We start from the raw sequence: 23,998 nt of genomic DNA, 5'->3' as shown, positions 1-23,998 counted from the left end.
TTTCCATAACCCTGTTACTAATGCTTAAAGGTAAGAGGGAGATGAAGTCTCTAAAAACTAGAGGAATGCATTGTTCCTGTCTGTACTATCTGAGGTGTACTTTCTGCAAGAATCAGTCCTAAAGTGGCTCCAGTTGACCACCCAACCCTAGGCCCCCCACTGTGCCCTCAGACATCCTGTCTCAGCTCTGGGGCTGACAGGAAGTGAAACTCAATTGTCTGCATAGCAGACCTGCCTGGGACCCAGCCCTGAGCCCCGGATGTGCCACCTCCCCCCTCCACCCAAGGAGGAAGAGGAGAACGAAGATGATGGGGAGAACAAGGCTGTTGTTTTTTCCTTTCCCTTTGTTCGTTGCGGTTTCTTTCTTTCTGATTTTTATGATGTGGTTGATTAAAGAAATGAGCACCTGGAACTGTAGGCATTAGAAGCCTCCTCCTTAGATGTTTCTTGGCCTTTCTTCCTCTCACCCCCATCAGTAAGTTACTGAGGTATGATGGAGCACAGATCTTGAAGAAGACTCAAGCCCACAGTATAATTGATTCCATCTTATTCCTTATTAGAGGCATCATCTCATTCCCCACTTTGAAGTCTCAAAAAAATGTCTTAAAAGGAGTATCTTTAACTTCATGTAGGAACACAGCTGAGCATGACAGAGTGAAAAACACACGTTGTACATAGGGTGGTAGCACTACAAATGTTATTTGTGAGGAAATCTGAGTTCCTTGAGGATTAGTATCATACCAAGATTTCTAGGTGAGGGGCACAGGAGAATAAAACTGATTGGAAGAGGGGCTAAGGGAGCCTGTTCTTACATCATTCAGGATGGCTTACACACATACCCATACTCTTTGGTGCAGTCCCTAAGCTGGGCTATCTATGTCTTTGGCCGTTCTGCAAAACAAAGTAGAGGACCTGATGCATAATAATCCTTCAAAAGTGCTTATGATTCCATGACTAAGGAGATCATGTAGGAAGAGGAGACGAAGGATAGAGGGTGGCAGGGTTCTTGTCTTTTTAAGCTTAGAGGGGAGACAGAAGCAGAAAGACAGGCTGTCTCCACTCCCTACCTCAGATCTCCAGTTCAGATGCAACAATAATACTCCAAACTCTTATTACTCAGCAGCTATATTTCTGATAAAAATGGAGGGTTCTCTTCCAAGTCTCAAAAGTCAGGAGCTGCTTAGATCCCTGTTTCCACTAGAGGGCCTCATGTATTCATTCCTTCTCCTCTCCAACCCCCACCAAAAATATGTGTGTATTACACGTGTGTTTATGTGTACTTACACGCACAACATACACACAACACCCAAATACACCCTTCCAATCAGAGCTCCCCCCTCCCTACTCTCCACCACCAGGTGTAAAAGGGAAGATTCCAAGAACTCAAGCCTTTGTTACTGTGTCCTATTTCAATGAAGGGTAGGACGGGGTTAGACCGGCGTTGGGGCGGGGCCAGGGAGCTGGATGCCTGGGTCCTCAGTTCTTACCAGTGAGTCCCTAGGCCTCTGTCTTTCTCCCCTGCTCTACCAGCCTCACCACCATCCATGCTGCCCCAAGAGCCTTAACTCGGAGCAGATTCCAGACAGGAGAAGCTGAAAGGATCTCCTTTCACCCCGACTTTTGACCAGGGCTTCCACACCACCTGCCAAGGCCAGCAGGTAAAGTGAGGGTTAGAGCACAAAGAAAGGGTGGACACAGAGGAAAATGCTCTTTGCACCTGAACCTTGACCCCAGAATTAAGGGAAGAATCTGTGTCTTGAAAGGAGTTGTTCTTAGCCTGGGGAAAACAAATCTGAGACATCTGGGGTTTGGGTTTAACGGAGGCGAGAAAACTGGAGGCAAAGGTGGGCAGATTCTCTCAAACTGTGTCAAGCAGTGTGGAGCCCGTGGTGGCAGGGAAGTGTTTGGTCATAGGATGTGCAGTTTGGCACTCTGGCCTTGCTGCTGAAGCATCTCCTGAGTGTAAATTCAATCCATGGTGGACTGAAAGGACTTGGGAAGTCCCCTGATGGCAGCATTTAGGAGAGGGTGAGAAGGTGGCTGGGTGGGCAACTGCCAAGCTGTCTCATCAGCGGGCTCCCCATCCCATTCCCACCTATCTTCGCCTGCCTGGGTTGGGATTCGGGGAGAGGCTGTAAGTTACTGGAAAGACGGAAACAGAGCTGTTACCGGGGCGGGAAGATGAGCAGCGTTGGAATGCGGAGAAAGTGGCACAAACCAGAGCCTTGGAGATCTGGGGATCGGGGGAGGAGGGAATCGGGTCTGATGAACTAGAAGTTCCCCGAGTTGGGGGCGCTGGGCGCCGGCTGGCGGGCGGGCTGGCCGGGGTGGGGGGCGGGCAGCTGTGTCGTCAGGAGCGGGGCGGCCCCGCGGCGGCCGCGCCTGCCTGGCCCGTCCCCTCCAGCCCAGCTCGAGCTCCAGCTCCCGCGCCGGCGCTCCAGCTCCGACCGCGCGCCCTCCGCATGCAAGGTAGAGACCCCGCGAGCCCCGCGCCGCCTCCCACCCTCCCGCACTCGAGCGGGTCGGGTCGGAGGCCGCGGGAGGGGACGCCCCACGGGCTGGGGTAGGGCTGCTGGGCCGAGAAGGAGGAAGCGTGACAGCTGGAGTGGGTAGCTAGAAAGGTTTGCGCCAGGAGCCGGGGGCAGCAGGAGGGTTGGCCCAGAACCCCATAGGCAGCGTTTTCCCTATACCTTCCCCTCCATCTCTCGGATCCCTGATCACTCGGACGGATGCTGAAGCTGGCTCCTAGGGACCCGAGTCGGAGGAAACTCAGCTTTGGAACCTCCACAGCGCTGCACGGGTGAAGGGTACTTGTTTGGCCTCCTGGTGCCCAACTTCCCACCCCTCTCCTTTCTACACCTGTCAGCGGGAAGTTTCTGAAACTACCAGGGTCTGAATCCCACTTTTCACCTTTAAATTGGGAAAATGAGGTTTATGGAGGAAGGCATGCAAATATTACCGGGCATCTTCCCAACCTCCTAACCATATGAACCCACATCCCCCAACCATGCCAACATTGTAACTTCCTCCTGTACTACACAGCGACACTCCCACCACCCCACACACACAAATAGCACCTCCTTAATCAGAGAGCACTACCGTCTGCGATGTTTGTGGAAGCTTAACAAATTTCAAGGCTTCAAGCCAAATGATTCCCTCAGGGGCCACTGATAGCAAGGATGGGCAGGAAAGAAGGGATCCTCCCTCAAACCTCAGAAAGAGGAGGAGGATGCAAGCCCTGGAATGGCTAAGGGATTCAGAAGTCCAGGTAATCTGTTCTGGGCGGTCAAAGAGGAGTGCCTGCCCCTTGGGGTTCCTTGCTGATCAGCCTGAGTGTTCTGGGGACATAGCTGATTCTTGGGTAGTGGTAAACCTACATGACTTGGAACGTGAGCCGTGAGTGTTGAAGTGAAAAAGAAACTTTAAATGTTAGCACAGGCTTTGGAAATCATATTTATCTCTCAGTTACCAGCAATTTTAGTACTTAATGTTTAAAATAAGATCTAGAAGACCAGAGACACTAAGATTTAATGGAATGGACTAAGAATAGAATGTCTAGAGTCTGGGTGTGACCTTGAGAGAGTAGTTCTCTCTCTGGGCCGCAGTTTTCTCCTCTGTAAGATAAGAGAGTTGGTGCCTCCCAGCTTGGAGGATGTTCTAGGATTCTCCGCCTCCATGTCAACTTCTTACTTTCTCACCCCAAGTTAGTAGGGGCAGGCAGGGAAACCAGAGGAGGGAAGGGAAGGGAAGGGTGAGTCACAAATAGCTGGCAGGCGGGCAGCAGACCCCACCCTCCCAGCCCTAGCATTCGCCTGGACTAGCCCAGGTTATGGCTTCAGGGTTGGGATGCAGCAGGACAAAACTGGACTTGTTTCAGATTTTTAAGGCCCTGGACACCTGAAAAAAATCCCAGGAGGCTTTATGTCCAAGTTCTCAGCCCAGACGTGTCGTTGGACCCTGATCATCTAGTTTCTGTAGCCACCTCCTCACCCTCCCAGAGGCAAAGTGCAGGATCTTGATATTACATGTCTGTGCCTGAGACATGGCACAAGTGGGAAGCTGTACAACTGGGCTTCCCTGCCTCTGGGAGTCCCTTGGAATTTATGCCATCCTGGGTCCAAGGCATCATTTTTCCTAATCTTCAGACATGTTTCTCTAGGTACCACCCTTGTATAATAACAACAAGCTAATGTTTATTGAGTTATTTCTCTGTGCCATGCAGTTTGCTAAGTATATTGCATGTTTTACCTTATGTAATCTCCATGTGGTGACTGATTTCTCCAGGTACCCATTTTACAGATAAGAAAAGGGAGATGAAATAACTCATCCAAGAGCTAGAATTCCAATCCATGCCTATCTAATTCAAAAATCCATTCTTTTAACTTCTACTATATACTACATTTAAGACCAGAAGGGTTTGAAAAGACAGGCAGGAGAGGAGTATTGTGCCTTTCCTGTTTGCCCCTTGCTTGCTCACTCAGTCATTTTCTCTCTCACATTCCATTTCCTGGAACCTTGGAGCCATCTAAGAATCCCCAGGGGTAATCAGAGGCTAATTAAGCCATACGGGCCCCATTAAGCATAAGACAATTATGTATTCATTAGATCTGTTGGCAGACAAAGTTAGATTATAGTCAATGAAAGGGCCAGATGGGTGGAGTCCTTTCTTCAGAATATTAGTGTCTCAGTACCTGGTTTTAAGTGTTCCCAGAGAGTGTCCAGAATAGGAATGCTATACTTGGAGGTATGTGGCAGAGATGCCCCAAAGGCAGAGGCTGCAGAGAAGGTTCTTGCGTCATCAGAAAAGAAATTTTAGTGGGCCCTAACAGCCTCCTTAAGCCTGCCCCAACAACCCTAAATAAGTGGGCAGAAGTGAGACAGAAGGTTAGGGCCTTGGGTTGAGTACCACAGTAAGTGGCTTTTAAACATCATTCATCATTTTCCTTCTCCAGGGGATCTTCCCAAACCCAGGGATTGAACCCAGGTCTCCCGCATTGCAGGCAGATGCTTTAACCTCTGAGCCACCAGGGAAGCCAGCAAATAATTAGTTAGCACCTACTGTATGTGTTCCAGGCTTCCCAGTGGCTCAGTGGTAAAGAATCTGCTTGCAATGCAGGAGACCTGGGTTTGATCCCTGGATTGGGAAGATCCCCTGGATGAGGAAATGGCAACCCACTCCAATATTTTTGCCTGGGAAATCCCATGGACAGAGGAGCCTGGAGGGCTGCAGTTCACGGGGTTGCAAAGAGTCAGACACGACTTAGCAACTAAACCACCACCACCACCACATGTGCTCCACGTTTTCTCGTATTCCCCTCGCTGTCCAGATGGATGCTCTAGTGTCCCATTTATCATTTTTGGATTAATATTCCCCAAATATGACTCCCTAACTTGATACAACTATCTGTACAACTGTTACGGAACACTTAAAACATGATGGGCGTTAGGTACTGAGGACAGAGTGGTGAACAAGTCTGATAAGCTCCTGCCCTGTGAAACTTACATTTTGGTAGGAGATGACAAACAGTAAACAAAGAAGCAAATGAATTGACAAGATAATTTTCAGTTGTGATAAGTTCTGCCAAGGAAACAAAGGAGGTTGCTATGTAAAGGAGGGGGCCTACCTTAGGACAGAATGATCTGGAAAGGTCTCTTGGAGGAGCTGACATTTCAGCTTAGGCAAGAAGTCATCTCTGCCAAGAGCAGGGAAGGGTGTTCCAGGCAGACAGAACAGTAAGTCTCATGGCCCTGAGCAGGGAAGAACTTCGTGTGCTGGAGGAACAGAAAGGAGGGCAGTGAGACTAGAGAGCACTGTGTGAAGGGGAGAGTGGAACAAAAGGACAGAGAGGCAGGGGTGTGTGTGGGGAGAAGTGGGCGGGGGTATGGGGGGAACGCACCGCACAGTTCTTGGGTTGGAGCCTTGGCGCCTCCACTTTTTACCTGCCATGGGAAGTCCCAACCTCTTTGAGCTCCGATTTTTTTCATCTATCAGATCAGATCAGATCAGTCACTCAGTCGTGTCCGACTCTTTGTGACCCCATGAATCACAGCACGCCAGGCCTCTCTGTCCTCCCTGTCCTGTTTTTCATCTATAGAATGGCTATACCAATGATTTCTTATCTCAGAGTTTGATTTTACTTCTTAATACAATAATAACTACCATTCCTTATAGACCGTCTATATATGCCAGGTGTTATACTAGGTACTTTTCATACATTCTTTTTTTCTTTTCTTTTCTCATGCATTATTTGACTTAATCCTCGCAACTATGAAAGATAGACATCATTCTCCCCATTTTATAGATATAACTTGCCCAAGTCACACGATGGTATCAGAGCTAAGAATGGAATCCCCATATGACTAACCCCAGTTCTGTCTGATTCCAAAGTGGTGCTGTACTATGCTAATGTAATTTATTATTGTTACTGCTGTTATTGAATCTTCAAGGCAAGTTGCCCCCTGCAGCTTGGCCCCTGGGCCAGCAGTGGTCAACATGATCCACACAGGGCTCGTCCTTGGTTCCTGAGTCGCACAGCTGAATGCTGGGGCTTCCTAAACACTGCCAACCTAGCAGGGTGGAAAGAAAGCTCCCTCACTCAGCACAACCGTCCTGGAGCTGATGCTCAGCGCCTTCTTCCCCTACCTCCTCCCACTTGTCTCCTGCCTGGGGCCCGCCCTTCCCCAGTGGAGCTCCGCAGGACGCAGACAGGCGGGGCCGGGGCTGGGGGCCCGGCTAGAGCTGGTTCTGTGTCGCGCGCGTCAGAAGCGCTAGAGGTCGTTGCGGGGCGTGGGTGACTCTGGGAGTGGTGGCTGAGCGGGGCTGGGGACCAGGGCTGGAGGCGGAGCAAGATGGGGTCGTGGCCCGGGAGGCGTGCGGCCATCTCAGTGAGAACCACTGCAGGGCCGGGACTGCGGGATCCGAAAGGAAAGGGAGATGGGACTGAGCTCAGGGCCGGCCGAAACTGAGATTGTGGAGATTGGGGGTGGAGGGAGAAAAGGTAGAAAAGCGGACGAAGGACACACCCGCAGAGACACTGTAGCCTAGGAAAGCGGGGGTGGGGGCGGGGAAGTGAGGGTGGTCAAGAGATGAATCAAGACAGACTGGGGCAGAAATCAGAGAGCTGGAGAAGGATCCAGAAATGTTGGAGATGGAGTCAAGGATGAGTCAGAGAAACAGACACAGAGAACAGACACTGTCAGGGAGAGATGGAGACACAAAGGAGAGTAACAGAGGAAAAGGAAGATACTTGGGGAGGGACTCAGACAGAGAAGGAAGAGAAACAATAGTAGGAGTGGGAAATGAATGGAGCAGACAGAAGCGAAGAGGCACAGAGAGTTGATCAGTCCTACCACATGCTCTTGTCATCTTCTTCCAGAACTGCCCTTGGAAGCAAAGTTCCAAGGCCCAGAAGTACTACAAACAAGCTGCCTTTGTGTTCATCCTTAAGAAAAAAAGAAAGATGGCCAAGGAGAGGGGCCTAATAAGCCCCAGTGATTTTGCCCAGCTGCAAAAATACATGGAATGTGAGTCTTCCCTCTCAGTCATTCAGTCCTGGAGACCCTACCCTTAGACAATCCCTCCTCCTCATTCCCCCCAGCTCCCCCTCTTTTCCCTAGTGGCCTTGAGACTGGATGCTCTTGAGATATGCCTGACTGGGAGAAGGAGGGCAGGCAAATCGGGAGACACCTGGGGTCTTAGCTTTCTACTCACCTTCTCTAAATCTTAACTGCCTGCTTCAAATCTCAGAGAAGAGAAGTAAAGAGGGCAACCGATTTGGAGGAACTGAAAGGTTTTTATCTCTGTATTTCTGTTTTTTCTTGAAATTTCTTTTTCATCTCGCTGGAATCTTCTTTCCTGTTGGATGTCGGGGGAGGCGGTGACTAGCAGAGGGTAGGGAAATCTGAACCAGAATAACACTATCTTCCCTCTCTTCACTCCCTAGACTCCACCAAAAAGGTCAGTGATGTTCTGAAGCTCTTTGAGGATGGTGAAATGGCTGAATATCTCCAAGGAGATGTAAGTGGCCACTGGGAAATCGTCTTCTTCACCAACTCCTCCCACCTTTGTTTTTGCTACTCGATTGGGATCCCCAACTTCCAGGGATTATTCTGGCCGAACCCTTGCTGTCCTTTCTCCAGATTCCCCCCGCACCCATGGTTACTGCAGCTGTTACTTAGGACAAAACGAGATTCTGTGAACTCGGGACTTAGCCCAATAAACCACACTCCTGCCTTGGATGCTTCTCAACTCTGCATTTATTGTCATGTCCCCACCACTCCCAACGCAGTCCCCATTTCCCATCCCGCAGATCTCCCTGGGGTAATGCTTGCTCTCATCATAGGCCATTGGATACGAGGGGTTCCAGCAATTCCTGAAAATCTACCTGGAGGTGGATAATGTTCCAGATCACCTAAGCCAGGCACTGTTTCAGTCCTTCCAGACTGGCTACTACATAGAAGACACTGTAAGAGAAGGTATGGTCACACATGGGTGGGACTGGGCTGGGCCTCCAGCCCAGAAGAAAAGTCAAATTACGTGGGAGTTTGGGGAGTGAGAGTTGAATTGAGTCACATCTTGGGGGCAGGGTGGTGGGAAGGAGAGGTAGAGGGTAGCCAGGCTGGTCTAGGAGCCAGAGGGAGAAAAGTGAAAGGTGAAAGGGGAGAGTTGAAACAAACAAAGGAAAAGAGAAGAGCCAGATGGAGGGAGCCCCAACCTGAGATCTGCTGCACTTTTTGTGACCAGATGTGGTGTGTCTCAGTGATGTCTCCTGCTACTTTTCTCTTCTGGAGGGTGGCCGGCCAGAAGACAAGCTAGAATGTGAGTTGCCATTCTGGACTGGGAGAGGGGAGGAAAGGTGAAGGGAAAGAGGGTATTCCCTAGCCAGACAAAGGTGGGGTCAGAGAATGGGCCCCATTTCCTTTGTTTCCCCAGACTCCTTATACCTAACGCCATCTACCAGAGTCACCCTAGTTCCCATGTCTTATATATTTTCACGTGGGTGACCTAGGATGTTCTTGGGATTTGGGAGGTGTATACTGTTGCCCCTCCCTTTTTGTCTCCTGTCTCAGTCCCAGCCCCAAGTCCTGAGTTCTTCATCCAAACAGTCTCTCCTTATCTCTTTGTTTCCCCTGTATTCGGTTATGAATTCTTTGGATATCCCTCACAAACTGACCCCTAAAACACCCCACAGTCACCTTCAAGCTGTACGACACGGACAGAAATGGGATCCTGGACAGCTCAGTGAGTTGGGGGACCTATATGCTGGGCAAGGGAGTATGTGTCCGTTTGTCTGTGCTCTCCTGTCCCAACTCTTCCAGGACCTTAAGCAGAGGAAGCTAGAGGGAGAAGCTGAGTCCTCCAGGACTAAATTTGGGAGTAGGTCCCAAGCTCTTGGGGTTTCCTTGATGGCTCAGCGGTAAAGAATCTGCTTGCCAGTGTAGGAGACTCAGGTCTGATCCCTGGATCAAGAAGATCTCCTGGAGAAGGAAATGGCAACCCACTCCAGTATCCTTACATGGAGAATTCCATGGATGGAGGAGCCTTGTGGGCTATATAGTCCATGGGGTCGCAAAGAGTCGGGCATGACTTAGCGACTAAACAACCACAACCCAAGCTCTTGACGCCTAAAACCGGATGCTGGAGACATGGTCTGGGGACTCCCTTGCAAAGATAAACACATAGGCACTCATTTACTTGACAGAGGCACTTGAGAATGAGAGGGGGTCTGTGGGTGGAACCTTGATCTCTAGAGAGTTTGGACAGTTGGTAGTGAGGTGGGATATGGCTGTGGCTCTTACCCTCTTCGTCCCCAGGAAGTGGACAGGATCATCATACAGATGATGCGAATGGCTGAATACCTGGATTGGGATGTGTCTGAGCTGAGGCCGGTAAGGCGATTCTTCCTGCATGTCCCTTCTTATACTTCCTCCTTAGTCAGTCCTTTATTTGTCCTCCCCCATTTCTGACAGGCAGCTTGGTTGCCCTCGGCTAGGATGGTTAGGCTGAGTGTCCTAGGGGGCAGTAGAAGTAAGGGGTTACTCACCCCATAAGTCTATCTCCCTGCCTTCTCTGCTCAGATTCTTCAAGAGATGATGAAAGAGATTGACTATGATGGCAGTGGCTCTGTCTCCCTGGCTGAGTGGCTCCGGGCTGGGGCCACCACCGTGCCACTGCTCGTGCTGCTGGGCCTGGAGATGGTGAGTAGGAGAGATTTGTGAGGATGGGTAAAACAGTTGTCTTGGGTTGTAATTGCCAGAGTTGGCTCTCTAAGGGCTTAGACATTCCCCAGTGTCTGCTATGCCCTCCCAGACCCTGAAGGACAATGGGCAGCACATGTGGAGACCCAAGAGATTCCCCCGACCAGTCTACTGCAACCTGTGCGAGTCGAGCATTGGTCTTGGCAAACAGGGGCTGAGCTGTAACCGTGAGTGATGGGGCCTAGAATTGTGGGAGAAGAGGGGAAGCCCAGCTATATGTGGGAACACGGTGCTCTGAACTCCGAGAGACCTGAGTTTGAATCCTGGGCTCTTCCAGTGACTGGTTATGTGACCTTGTTGTGATTGTTTCAGGTCTCAGCCATACATATACATGTATCCATTCTTCCCCCGACCCCCCTCCCATCCAGGCTGCCACATAACATTAAGCAGAGTTCCATGTGCCATACAATAGGTCCTTGTTGGTTATCCATTTTGAATATAGCAGTGTGTTCATGACCTTGCCAAACTCTCTAACTATCCCTTCCCCCCAGCAACCATAAGTCCATGCTTTCAGTCTGTGAGTTCTTTCTGTTTTGTAAGTTCATTTGTATCATTTCTTTTTAGATTCCACATATAAGGAATGTCATACGATAGTTCTCCTTCTCTGTCTGACTTACTTCACTCAGTATGACATTCTCTAGGTCCATCCATGTTGCTGCAAATGGCATTGCTTCATTCTTTTTAATGACTGAGTAATATTCCATTGTATATACATACCACATCTTCTTTATCCAGTCCTTTATCGATGGACATTTAAGTAGCATCTAGGTCTAGCCACATAACATCTTTAAGTCTTAGTTTCTTCAACTGAAAATGAGATAATATGAGCGTTAAATAAGTTGATACCAGAAAAGTACTTCATTCATTGCATGTATCTACTATTAAGTCTGCAATAAAAATTAGCTATTATTTCTGGTGGTGTTATATCTGGGCATCCTTTTACATCATCCAGCTCAGTTTCTTGACACGTGAATGGAGTGGGGTTGAGCATTTGGTAGCAATTGCTCTTTTAGGGGGAAGAGTGAGCAAAAGACCCAGGTCTTGGAGGTGAGTCCAAGTCCAAGTCCATCTCAAACTTTAATTCTGTGCCACACCCTCACAGCAAGGGGTTAGATGTCAGCTGCAGTGAGTAATGCTGCCTGGCCCCCAGGTAAGGAGGAAATAGGGGATGGGGGCAGCAGTTAAGGTGCTGACCTTTCTCCCTCTGGCCCAGTCTGTAAATACATCGTTCACGACCAATGTGCCATGAAGGCCCTGCCCTGTGAAGTCAGCACCTATGCCAAGTCTCGGAAGGACATTGGTGTGAGTGACCCCATGCCCACTCGATCACCACCCACATCCTGGCCCTGGGTCTTGGCCCGTAGCTGCCCTGAGACCTTCCCCAAGTCCCTGCCTCAGACCCTCTCAGACAAGAGATTGCCTTTCTCCCCAAGGTCCAATCACACGTGTGGGTGCGAGGAGGCTGTGAATCTGGACGGTGTGACCGCTGTCAGAAAAAGATCCGGATCTACCACAGTCTAGTTGGGCTGCATTGTGTGTGGTGCCACCTAGAGGTCAGTTTGGGAGCTATCAGCCCAGCCTTGCTCTGGGCCCCTACATGAGCGGCCCTTTCCACCCCACTACCCACCACCACCCACGCCCGCCTCCTCCAGCACGTCTCCCTAACAGCCTTAGTTATACTAGACTGCAAGTTGACAGGTGATGGGGTTCCCTTCATGATCTCTCCACACCTGCCTTGTCTTTCAGATCCATGATGACTGCCTTCCAGCCATGGGCCATGAGTGTGACTGTGGGCTGCTCCGAGATCACATCCTGCCTCCGTCTTCCATCTATCCCAGCGTCCTGGTGAGACTCTTGGGCAGCACTTGGGAAGGGAGCAGGAGAGCTTCCCCACTTTAAACACGGACACATACAATGTCACTTAGAGCAGAGAGCCTACATTTCTGGGATTCAAGTCAGATTGTCATCTGTTTATGGAGTCACACAATCCAGTTTTCCTTCCCTCTGCCTCCTTCCCTTCCTAGGCCTCTGGACAGGAGCGTAAAACTAGCAAAATAAGCCAGAAGACCATGGATGATTTAAGTTTGAGCACTTCTGAGGCTCTGCGGGTACAGGGCCAAGAGGGCTTCATGGTGGGGACTTCATGGGAGGAAACCTGGGTGTTGGAGCCTGCTCCCTGGGAGGGGAGGGGAAAGCCTTCTGGGGGGAAGCCAGCCCTCTGCCCCTGTTTCTAGGGTCCATCTTCACTCTGACAAAATCCTGCTTTCCTTATCCTTATTTTCTTCCCTCAATGCAGATTGATCCTGTTTCTAACACCCACCCACTTCTGGTCTTTGTGAACCCCAAGAGTGGCGGGAAGCAAGGCGAGAGGTGAGGAGAGAGAGAGAATAGCCTTTGTGAAATCGAGGGAGAAGACCAGCAGAAGTTGGGAATCTATATGTATGGAGGGGACATACCTTACGGACATTAAGAGTGTGGAGTACAGGGACTTCCTTGGAGGTCCAGTGGTTAAGACTCTGAGCTTCCACTGTGGGGGGCAGGGATCCCATCACTTGTTGGGGAACTAAGGTTCTGCATGCCACGCAAAAAAAAGAGTGGAGTACAGAATGTCCATCCCCTCCATGAGCTTTCTTTTTTCTCCACACAGGGTGCTTTGGAAATTCCAGTATCTGCTGAACCCTCGACAGGTGTTCAACCTCCTAAAGGATGGTCCTGAGCCAGGGTGAGGATAGATTAGGGGCTGTATCACAGGGTTGTGTGTGTCTGCCTTTCTGTGTACGTTGGAAGAGAGCAGGAAAGAGTGCATGTTGGGAGGGAAGGGCCAGGGAAGCCCAGAAAACCAGACTTCACGATGCTGCTTTTGCTGGGTATCCCCAACCCTGAATTCTCTGGCTCATCTTTGCTCTGCTCTCAATGGAAGGAGATAACTGTTTCTGTCTCTTCACTGAGGAGTGGCTATAAGGTTGTACTTTTTTTAGCCTTAATGGAAACAAGTCTTTTGACAAAGGGAAAGGGCATTATAAGGAATGAGAGACAATGAGTACTTACCCTGCCTTTCCAAGAGTTGGGGAGCCTTAGTCCTGATAGCCTTTGTCATTTTCCCTTTCACTTTTTGTCTCAGACTCAGATTCTTCAGAGATGTTCCTGATTACAGGATTTTGGTGTGCGGCGGAGATGGCACAGTAGGCTGGATTCTAGAGTCCATTGGTCAGTGAAGGCAGAGGCTTCAGGCTGGGCTCAGGGGGAGTGTCCCTCCAGAGCTAACTCTCTCCATCCATCTCCTCACCTGCCTCCCCAGACAAAGCCAACTTGCCTTTTGTGCCTCCTGTCGCTGTGTTGCCCCTGGGCACTGGAAATGATCTGGCTCGTTGCCTAAGATGGGGAGGAGGTAAGTGGTTAGAAATTGTTTGGTAGCTCAGCTAGTAAAGAGTCCGCCTGCAACGCAGGAGACCCCGGTTCAATTCCTGGGTCTGGAAGATCCCAGGAAGAAGGGATAGGCTATCCACTGTAGTAATCATTGGCTTCCCTGGTGGCTCAGACAGTAAAGAACCCACCTACAATGTGGGAGACCTGGGTTCGATTCCTGGGTTGGGAAGATCCCCTGGAGGAGGGTTTGGCAATCCACTCCAGTATTCTTGCTTGGGGAATCCCCATGGACAGAGGAGCCTGGTGGGCTACAGTACATGGGGTCACAAAGAGTTGGACATGACTGAGCAGCTAAGCACAGGGGAGTGAGGGAGTTGGGTAGGAAGGGGAAGGCACATAGAGAAGGCATTTAGGGGACTTCCCTGGTGGTCCAGTGGTTCAGACTCCAAGCTTCCACTGCAAGGGGTACAGGTTCAATCCCTGGTTAGGAAACTAAGATCCCGCATGCCATGCGGAGCAGCCAAAAGTTTTGTTTGTTTGTTTTTTAATTTAAAATAGGCATTTAGGCATCTGGTGAAGAAAAAGTGTTGGTGGAGAAGAGAGGCACAGATAGGTGGGTCCTAAAGTAGATCGTCTCAAAGGAAGAGGGCTCTGGAAGAAGCCAAGGACCTGAAGGGTCAAGGATGACAGTCTGGACTTAGAAGGGTCAAGGGAGACAGTCCTCTTCCCTATAAACTTGAAAATACTCTTTTGTTTCTCCCAGGTCTTAGAGCTCAGAATCAAAGAAAATGTGAGTGAAGAAGACAATGTGGGAATAAGAAAGGGCTATATGTAAGAGCTATGTACAAGAGCTAAGCCAGATACTGAGTGATGAAGCTAGCAGGGAACTTGGCTGTGGCTCATTCATTTATTCAGCCAATTACAGTTGGCCCTTGAACAGCATGATCTTGAACTGTGCTGATCCACTTACTGAGGATATTTTTTGGTAGTAAGTGTTACAGGATTACACAGTCCATGGTTGGTTGTATCTACAGATGCAGAGGAACAGTGGATTTGGAGGGCTAACTATAAGTTATACTCAGATTAACCCCTATGTTATTCAAAGGTCAACTATAATCAGAAATCATTCATTCATTCATCATAGTTTTTTTCCCAAGTCTATTGCAACAGTCCCCTAAGGGCTCTCCCATTTCTAGTCTTTTTTTATCCCTTCGAAGAGAAGGTTTGAGGGATGGTATTGATAGATAAAGAGGTCAGTGTGGGGGAAGGTTGAAACTGTCTTGGAATGAGGAAGTTGTCTTGGAGTTGAGGCTCTTGGATTCAGAGTCCAGCTTTGAGATCTCACAGGAGATTTTGGAATGGGAGCTTGCTAAGGAGAGAAAAAGGTATTCTAGGTGAAAGAAGTTGTGTAAGACCAGCAGAGCCACCAAACAACATGGTGATGCGTTTTGGGAAGTGTGAGTCATTCACTGTGACTGGGACTAGGACGCACAGTGGGCTGTGGGGAGAGGGAAGCTCGACCGAAGCGGGGTTCAGATAACAGAGGGTCATGAATGCTGCGGAGTTTCTAACTTCATCCTGCCAGAGACTGAAAGCTGACAGCCCACAGACATGATTCGTACTGTTTCATACTAGTATGTTTGCCTTGCAGAGTTTTAAACTTTTTTGACCTTGGCTATATCTAAAAATGGGTCATGTATTCTTCAATTCACCATAATTCTCTCAGCTCCCTGCTACTCATTCACTTTACCTTTCTAGCCTCTGAGGCATTTGAATGTGCCATCCCTGAACCATGGGGAACTCTGGAACTCGTGAAATATATATATAGGTATATAGATATAAATATATTACTTTCTATCAGTTCAGTCACTCACTTGTGTCCGACTCTTTGGGACCACATGGACTGCAGCACGCCAGGCTTCCCTAGTCCATCACCAACTCCCGAAGTTTGCTCAGACTCATGTCCATCAAGTCAGTGATGCCATCCAACCATCTCATCCTCTGTTGTCCCCTTCTCCTCAAAGTAATATGTAATATTACTTTGTATATAATAAAATTTTTTTTGGCCGCATTGGGTTTTCGTTGCTTTTGCAAGGGCTTTCTCTAGTTTCAGCAAGCAGGGGCCACTCTTTATCGTGATGCTCAGGCTTCTCATTGTGGTGGCTTCTCTTGTTGCAGAGCACAGGCCCTAGGCGCTCAGGCTTCAATGGTTGTGGCTCACAGGTTCAGTAGTTGGAGCACATGGGCTCAATAGTTGTGGCACATGGACTTAGTTGCTCTGCGGCACGTGGAATCTTTCCGGACCAGGGTTCAAACCTGTGTCTCCTAAATTGGCAGGAGAATTCTTATCCGCTGTGCCACCAGAGAAGTCCAAAATTACTCTTCATATAAAATATTATCCCAGAAAGTAGAAATATCTCTGTATATAGTAATTTGAATCTTGTATGTAAACATATGACCATTTTTGGAGGGGTGTTCTTAAATTCTCAGCATCTGACTTTGTTTCTTTTTTCATTACAGTTACTGTTTTTTTAAACATTTATTTATTTTATTTGGTTGCACTGGGTCTTTTTATCTTTTTTTGGCTGCTCTGGGTCTTTGTTGCTACTTGGGCTTTTCTTTAGTTGCGGCAAGCAGGGGTTACTCTCTAGTTGTGTTACACAGGCTTCTCATTGCAAGGCTTCTCTTGTTGTGGAGTATGGGCTCTAGGTGCCGGCTCAATGGTTGTGGCACACGGGTTTAATTGCCCTGAGGCATGAGAATCTTCCCAAACCCGTGTTCCCTGCATTGGAGAGCAGATTCTTAACTGTCGAACCACCGGGGAAATTCCTGACTGGTTTCATTGCAGTATTAGACTCTTTGAAATCATGAACTTTGAATCTTCACTCTTTTTTTTTCTAAAGAAACATACAGTTATTTTATTTATTAGTTATTTATTTGGCCGCACCCAATCTTAGTTGTGGCATGCAGGATCTTTAGTTGCAGCACGCACGCTCTTCGTTGTGGCGTGCGGGATCTAGTTCCCTGACCAGGGATTGAACCCAGGCCTCTGGCATTGGGAGCTCAGAGTCTTGCATCTGGACCACCAGAGATGTCCTTTCACTTTGTGCTTTACAAATGAGATCTCATAGCAGTTTCTGCTAATTCCATCTGAACCATGAAAATAATTATTTGAATACAGCGCTAATGAAAAATTTGTGTTGATATTGAAAAAAATCCTAAGATTCAAAGAGGAATTGATGAAAGGAATACTGCTATGGGAGCTCTATGGAGAATGGATTGGATGCAGAAAGCAATACCTCAATTGCAGTAGTCTAGTTGATTCCTCAGTGGGTAAAGAATGTGCCTGCAATGCAGGAGACACAAGAGATGCAGGTTTGATCCTTGGGTTGGGAAGAGCCCCTGGAGGAGGAAACAACAACCCACTCCAGTGTTCTTGCCCGAAAAATGACATGGACAGAGGAGCTTGGTGAGCTACAGTCCATGGGGCCGCACAGAGTTGGACACTGAGCACAGTACACAGTCAAGAGAAGATGAACACAGAAGCAAAGGCAGCATGACCAGTGAAGTCATGAGGTAGAAGCCACAGTGAAAGTGAAGGAAAGTGAAGCCGCTCAGTCGTGTCCAGCTCTTTGCGACCCCATGGACTGTAGCCTACCAGGCTCCTCTGTCTAAGGGATTTTCCAGGTAATAGTACTGGAGTGGATTGCCATTTCCTTCTCCAGGAGATCTTCCCGACCCAGGGATCGAACCCGGGTCTCCCACATTGTAGACAGATACTTTACAGTCTGAGCCACCAGGGAAGCCACAGTACTTGGTAACTAATAGACTGGGGGATGAGGTGAAGACAAGTCTAAGACATTTTCTAGGTTTGTGAACTAAGCAGATGGGGTACTATTTATTAAGACAGGGAATTTAGAAGGAGGACCAGTTTAAGGAAGAAAGATAGATTCTGTTTTGGATATATCGAGTTCAGGTATCAGTGGAGCTCCCAGATGGAGATGTGTGGTGGGTAGTTAGAACTTGACGTTAGGAATTTAGGAGAGAAGTCAGGGCTGAAGATACGTGTTTGAGAGACATCTGCTCCAAAGAGAGAATTGATGTCCTCAGAGGAGATGAGTTACCCAGGGAAAGAGATAAGAAGAGAAGGTAGATAAGGACAGCCAGATCTTGGTAAACATTCTATTTAAAGGTTGAACAGAAAAGATGAATTATTAAAGGAGTCTGTACTAGTGTCCTATTGCTGCTGTAACAAATCACCATGGTGCCTTAAATCAACACAGATTTATTATCTTAACAGTTCTGGAGGGCACAAATCCATAATCATTTCCACTGAGCTAAAATCTTGGCAGGGGTGAAAACATACTCAGAGACTTAGAGAACAAACTTATGGTAACCGGGGGGAAGAGTTGGGGGAAGGGATAGTTAGGGAGCTTGGAATCAACATGTACACACTGCTATATTTAAAATGGATAACCAACAATGACCTTCTGAATAGCACAGGGAACTGCTCACTGTTATGTGGTAGTCTGGATGGAAGGGAGTTTGGGGGAAAATGGATACATGTATGTATATGGCTGAAACTATCACAACGTTCTTAATTGGCTATGCTCCAATATAATACAGGGCTATATTTTTTTCTAGAGGCTCTAGGGGAGAATCCCTCGCCTTGCCTTTTCCAGTTACTAGAGGCTGCCTGCGTTCTCTGGCTCATGGCCCACCTTCCGACCAACAGTGTTATCATTCCAAGCTCTGCTTCCTTGTCATATCTCCTTCCATGACTCTTCTCTCTTGTAGCCTTCTTTCACTTATAATGAGCCCTGTGGTTACACAGGGCCCAGCCAGATAATCCAGGATGATCTCCTCATCTTAAAGTCCTTAGTTTAATCTTGTCTGCAAAGTCTCTTTTGCCATTTATTCACCAATTTTGCAGATTAGGTTGTGGACTTCCCTGAAGGGCCATTGTTTTGCTTACCACAGAGACTCAGAAAAAACAGAACAGGTCCTCTGTAATTTGGTGGTATTTTAGAGGCTAAGTGAGGAGTTTCATGAATTAAAATGAGAACTAAAGATATACTGTTGGTTTTGGCAGGAATCACTGGCAGTCTTTGCCAGAAGAGTTTCACAGGGTGGTATTGAGAAAGGCAAATTATAGTGGGTTGAACCATTGATGAAATGTGAGGAAGCGAAGATATTTTTTTAATCTTTTTTTTTCTTGATTACAAAAATAATACATGCACGTGGTAAATAATAATAATAATAATTCAGGACTTCCCCAGTGGTTCAGTGGTTAACACTTCATTCTTCCACTGCAAGAGGCAGAGAGGTTCGATCCCTCATCAGAAAAGTTCCATGTCCTGGACAAAAAAAAAGTCAAACATCTCAGATATACTTGCCAAGAAAATGAAAGTTCCCTGGAATCTACTCCCTCAAGTTTTGGAGTCTGTTCTTCCATATTTTTCTCTCTAGACACATACTAATATGTATTTAAGCAATAAGATCATTTTATTGATGATTTTCTATTTTCAATAAACGGTTCATCTTAGTTATATTTCAATATGGTCAGGTTTGCCTCACTTTTTTTTTTTACTACTGAGCGGCATTCCATTGTGTGAATATGCCATAATTTATTTAAGTAGCCCCCTCCACCCACCCACCCTTTTTTTCGGCCATACCATGAGGCTTGCAGGATTACAGTTCCCCAACCAGAGACTGAACCTGAGCCTTGGTAGTAAAAGTATCAAGTCCTAACCACTGGACCACCAGGGAACTTCCTAACTAGTCTCATATTGATAGACATCCGGGTAGCATTCAATTTTTTAATCACATACCATGCTGCACTCTATTTCTGTACACAGCTGTGAGAATTTCTCTAGGAGAGATTTCTAAAAGTGGAATTGCTGGCTCAAAGAGTATAAACATTTTACTGGTTATTTTATCTTTTAAAAATTATACAAATATTGCATCAGTACATTTTCACTGTGAAAGATTTTAAAAAGTAAAATATGTGAGTCTTCACATAAAAGTTTCCTCTTCCCTACCCCCTCACCAAATTCCACATTCCTCCCCAGAGATAACCACTGTTCCCTATTTGCACTCATTTTTCTGTTTACACAAACACAGAGAGCTTTTAAACAAACAAATGGGATCACACATTGTCCTGGCACTTCTTTTTTCTTTGAATATGTCTTGGAGAACTTTCCAAGTTATTTCTTAGAGATTTGAATTAGATTATAATAGCTGCACATTATTTCATGGCATGGATTTGGCATAATTTATATAGCTTTCCCCTCATAATGGATATTTAGTTTTTTGGGGTTTTTTTTTTTGCTGTTTTAGAGAGTGAGTACCTCAGCAAGAATCCTTGTACATCCATCCATCTCTATATACATTTGTGTTTCTGGAGGAGAAATTCCTAAAAGTGGAATTGCTGTGTCAGAGAATATGTTTTGATAACATTTCAATAAAAGTTGCCAAATTGTTTTCCAAAAATGAAATACCAATTTATGCTCCAACTAACAGCAGATGAGAGTGCCAGTTTATTCATAATCCCATTAACACTTGGTTTTCTCAGCCTCTTTATAATTTGTCAATCTGACAGGCAACAAAAAGTTAACTACTTTACAGTTTTAATTTACAATTCTTTTAGTTATTAGTAATACTAAGCATCTGTAATAGGCATATTGGCCATGCATATTTTTTCTTTTGTGATTGGCTTGAGTTGTTTGCCCATTTTTCTATTGACTTTTTGAATATAATGTTTTGTAAGTACTTTTCAAATGTTGGATAAGTTAGTCTGTTATATGTGCTACAGGTACTTTTTCCCAGTTTGTCTTTTTTAAAGGTGTGTGTTTATTTAACCATACAGAAGTTGTATGTTTGGGCCTTTTTTTCTTTTGGTCAGAACTATTTCTGTTTATTTTATGTCAATTTTGAAAATTCCAAAATATATTTGCTTTACTTTTGTTTGATTTCAGAAATTTTTAATTTAATTTTAATATGATTGGATTTATTGGCCTTTTTATTTGGCTCTAAGTTTTGTACTATGTTTTTAAAATTTTTTATTTTATAAAATAAAAGTTATATTTTTATACAAATATTTATAAAATAAAAATTTTTATATATTTTATGGCATACAGCTGATTAACAATGTTGTGATAGTTTCAGATGGACAGCAAAGGGACTCAGCCATACATATACATGTAGCCATTCTCCCCCTGCCCATCTAGGCTATACTATGCTTTAGAAAGGCTTTTTCCACTCAGAAATGATAAAACATTCATTCATGTTTTCTGCTAGTACAAATTTTGCTTACTTTTAAATTCTTTGACCCATCTTGAATTTATCTTAGTATCAGGGGTTGTTACTTCTGCATCCAGCACCATTTACTGAATAATCTTTCTTTTTCCATTTCTTTGAAATGTCATCATATACTAAATTCCCACATACACTCGAGTCTATTTCTGGGACACTCTGTTCTTTGCTATTGAACTTTTTATTCTATTCATGGCATTCATGCCAGTATCAGCCTGTTTTGATACTGTTGCTTTATACTGTGTTCTATCTGGGAGAAGAGAAAGCATCAGAGAAAGAGATCATTGCCATTCATCACTCATCTTTTTCAGCGCTTTTCATTTTCCTGGCAATTTTCTTTACTTTTCCAGATGAACTTTGGCATTATGGTTAGATGTGCACACACATTGGAAACTTTCACCCTCTATGACAGTGACAGTGTGGAGAAAAGGGTCAGTAAGTGTCTGACCTTAAGACTGGTTCATGGAAGCCCTGACTGAGCACCCTGCCCTTGTGTGCTTAGGGCTGGTAGGGTCTGCAGCACAAGAGCATAGTCTCCCTGAGAATTTGTGGAGCTGGGAGCTTAGAGGAGGTCCCTCCTCTGGGACCCAGGGCTTAGTACTAACCTGTTTTCTCCCCCATCCTTAGGGTATGAGGGACAGAATCTGGGGAAGATCCTCAAGGATTTAGAGACAAGTAAGGTGGTACATATGGATCGATGGTCTGTGGAGGTGATACCCCAACAAACTGAAGAAAAGAGTGACCCAGTCCCCTTTCAAATCATCAATAACTACTTCTCCATCGGTGTGGTCAGTAGAGTGGAGCATGGGCAGGGGAGGGAGAGGAGGGAGTGGGGGTCAAGCAGGGAAAGGCTAGAAGAGGGCAGAAAAGGAACGTAGAGGCTAAGGGAGCCATGACCCAGGGAAATGAGGAGTTGGGGGATAGTGGTATGAATTGCAAGAAGAGAATGTGGGATGTATCACTCCCAAACTGGAGAGTGAAAGAAAGAGGGTTCTGTGCTGAGAAAGGAGGCAGTCTCTGATCTCACTTGCCCTGGACTCCCCAGGATGCCTCTATTGCTCACCGATTCCACATTATGCGAGAGAAATATCCTGAGAAGTTCAACAGCAGGTGAGGGAAGGGAGAGTGTGGGCATACACAGTGGCAAGGACCAGCTTTGGCCAAGTTTGACTCCATGCTTTGGTGGGCAGTGACACTTGTAGGAAGCCCCTTGACCAAGCTTCCCTGTTCCCACTGGGACAGCAGTTGGGGGGTGATGCCCTTCCCTGTCACTTAATCTACCTCTGCCAGCACTGTATAACTTGTCCCGTTCCTCCTGGGCCTGGCGTTGGGGCCAACACAGAATGAAGAACAAGCTATGGTACTTCGAATTTGCCACTTCTGAATCCATCTTCTCAACGTGCAAAAAGCTGGAGGAATCTTTGACAGTTGAGGTGGGTGTGTTGAGAGCCAACCCCACATCCTTTTCAGCTTCTTGTATCTTATTAGTAATTTCACCCTCTGCAGGAGCCCTCGGGAACTTCCCATATTCTTGAACCTATACTTTGACCTCTCAGCTCTCTAATTCTGATTTCCCAAGCTCTCAAGAAACACCAGTCCTTCATTCTCTCCACCCCTTGCAAACCTGCACGTCCTAGCCTTCCCTGTGTGTTACCTGGTGGAGGGAATGGGCACGGCCATTGTGATGCCATGAGGCAAGGATCTGTGCTCTCCCCGTCTCAGATCTGTGGGAAACCACTGGATCTGAGCAACCTGTCCCTAGAAGGCATTGCAGTGCTGAACATCCCAAGCACACATGGTGGCTCCAATCTCTGGGGTGACACCAAGAGACCACATGGCGATATCCATGGGATCAACCAGGCCTTAGGTGCTACTGCCAAAGTCATCACCGACCCTGATATCCTGAAGACCTGTGTACCAGGTGAGAGGAGCAGCCTTGGGAGCTGAGTTGGGGGTGGGTGGGCGGTACTAAGGGCAAAGTATGACTCTTTGGTGGCACCCTGCTTCTACAAAACCTATCTCCCTACTTCCCACCCTGCAGACCTAAGTGACAAGCGGCTGGAAGTAGTGGGGCTGGAGGGTGCAATTGAGATAGGCCAGATCTATACCAAGCTCAAGAATGCTGGACATCGGCTGGCCAAGTGCTCTGAGATCACCTTCCAGTAAGAAAAACTCCAGCTGGGGGCTCTGAGGGAAGCAGTGGAGCCAGGAAAGCAGACAGATTATGGGAATGGTGGGGAGGGCCTGTCCCAGATCTTCCTTGGTAACAAAGGGGCTTAAAGCCAACCTGGGAACAGAGTTGTGGTACTCAGCTGGCAAAGAGGCCGCCACCAATTTGTCTTGACCTTACACAGCACCACAAAAACCCTCCCCATGCAAATTGACGGAGAACCCTGGATGCAGACACCTTGTACAGTGAGTATTGCCTGTGCCTGCCAGAAACAACCTCTGGGCTCTATGGATCCTAAATTTCCATTCCATGGATTCTTTACTTCCTTCTGAGGCCTGAAGTTCCCCTGTGCATCTTCCTCCTAAATCCTGATTTCTCAGCCCCTGGCCTTCCAACTGTGGCCTCTCTAGGACCCTGAACAGATTTTCCCCTAAGTCTCTGCTGCTCTAGCCCCAAGGCACCAGGTCCTGCCTCTGAATGTTCCTCCTTCCCTTCCAGATCAAGATCACCCACAGGAACCAGATGCCTATGCTCGTGGGCCCACCCCCTCGCTCCTCCAATTTTTTTGGCTTCTTGTGCTGATGGGGACATCTCAGCCTCCAAGCCAGCTGTGAACCTCCTTGTCCCTGGACTGTCCTCCCCAGGCTCTGTAAATTGCTGCCACACCCTCCTGCTAGCTCAGGGGGGTGTTCCTCCACCCTCACAGTATTTATTATCCTGCACCACCTCCACTACTCCCCATGCATATGTGCACACACACACATACACACACACACACATACACACATCACAAATAATTCATTTAAAGTGCCTCATCTGAATAAAATGAACTTTTTTCCCCACTGGGATAGCTGTTAAGTAAGTGGTACACCTCCTTCCTTTATCCCTCCA

The 23,998-nt window shown here is 47.1% G+C and overlaps 1 protein-coding gene across 5 annotated transcripts; it reads left to right on the top strand.

The window, feature by feature from the left end:
• The first annotated feature begins 1,476 nt into the window (after positions 1-1,476).
• On the top strand, positions 1,477-23,965 carry DGKA (diacylglycerol kinase alpha). Of its 5 annotated transcripts, XM_019961074.2 has the most exons (24): positions 6,787-6,885; positions 7,377-7,524; positions 7,944-8,017; positions 8,343-8,475; positions 8,744-8,818; positions 9,192-9,241; positions 9,814-9,888; positions 10,078-10,197; positions 10,310-10,424; positions 11,471-11,559; positions 11,691-11,810; positions 12,004-12,102; positions 12,282-12,365; positions 12,554-12,627; positions 12,905-12,979; positions 13,379-13,464; positions 13,556-13,645; positions 21,565-21,725; positions 21,983-22,047; positions 22,280-22,370; positions 22,660-22,858; positions 22,979-23,099; positions 23,292-23,352; positions 23,606-23,965. In XM_019961074.2, exons 1-24 carry the CDS (start codon positions 6,850-6,852, stop codon positions 23,687-23,689), a joined length of 2,325 nt encoding a protein of 774 aa, XP_019816633.1. In that variant the 5' UTR covers positions 6,787-6,849; the 3' UTR covers positions 23,690-23,965. The 5 variants fall into 5 exon arrangements, with proteins under 5 accessions (XP_070645624.1, XP_070645623.1, XP_070645622.1 ...); XM_070789523.1 differs by lacking the exons at positions 6,787-6,885; positions 23,292-23,352 and adding an exon at positions 1,477-1,658; XM_070789522.1 differs by lacking the exons at positions 6,787-6,885; positions 23,292-23,352 and adding an exon at positions 2,348-2,469.
• Positions 23,966-23,998: the final 33 nt, after the last annotated feature.

Source organism: Bos indicus, chromosome 5 (genome assembly GCF_029378745.1).
Source record: "Bos indicus isolate NIAB-ARS_2022 breed Sahiwal x Tharparkar chromosome 5, NIAB-ARS_B.indTharparkar_mat_pri_1.0, whole genome shotgun sequence".
In the NCBI taxonomy this organism is placed as follows: domain Eukaryota; kingdom Metazoa; phylum Chordata; class Mammalia; order Artiodactyla; family Bovidae; genus Bos; species Bos indicus.
This window is presented reverse-complemented; position numbering and strand designations above follow the sequence as displayed.

Bases quoted from the DNA above. Each gene is read 5' to 3' on its own strand.
- DGKA (XM_070789521.1), top strand. From the start codon at position 6,850: ATGGGGTCGTGGCCCGGGAGGCGTGCGGCCATCTCA. The intron at 8,476-8,743 runs GTATGGTCACAC...TTTTGTGACCAG, and splicing joins AGAAGACACTGTAAGAGAAG to ATGTGGTGTGTCTCAGTGAT. The intron at 13,465-13,555 runs GTCAGTGAAGGC...CTGCCTCCCCAG, and splicing joins CTGGATTCTAGAGTCCATTG to ACAAAGCCAACTTGCCTTTT.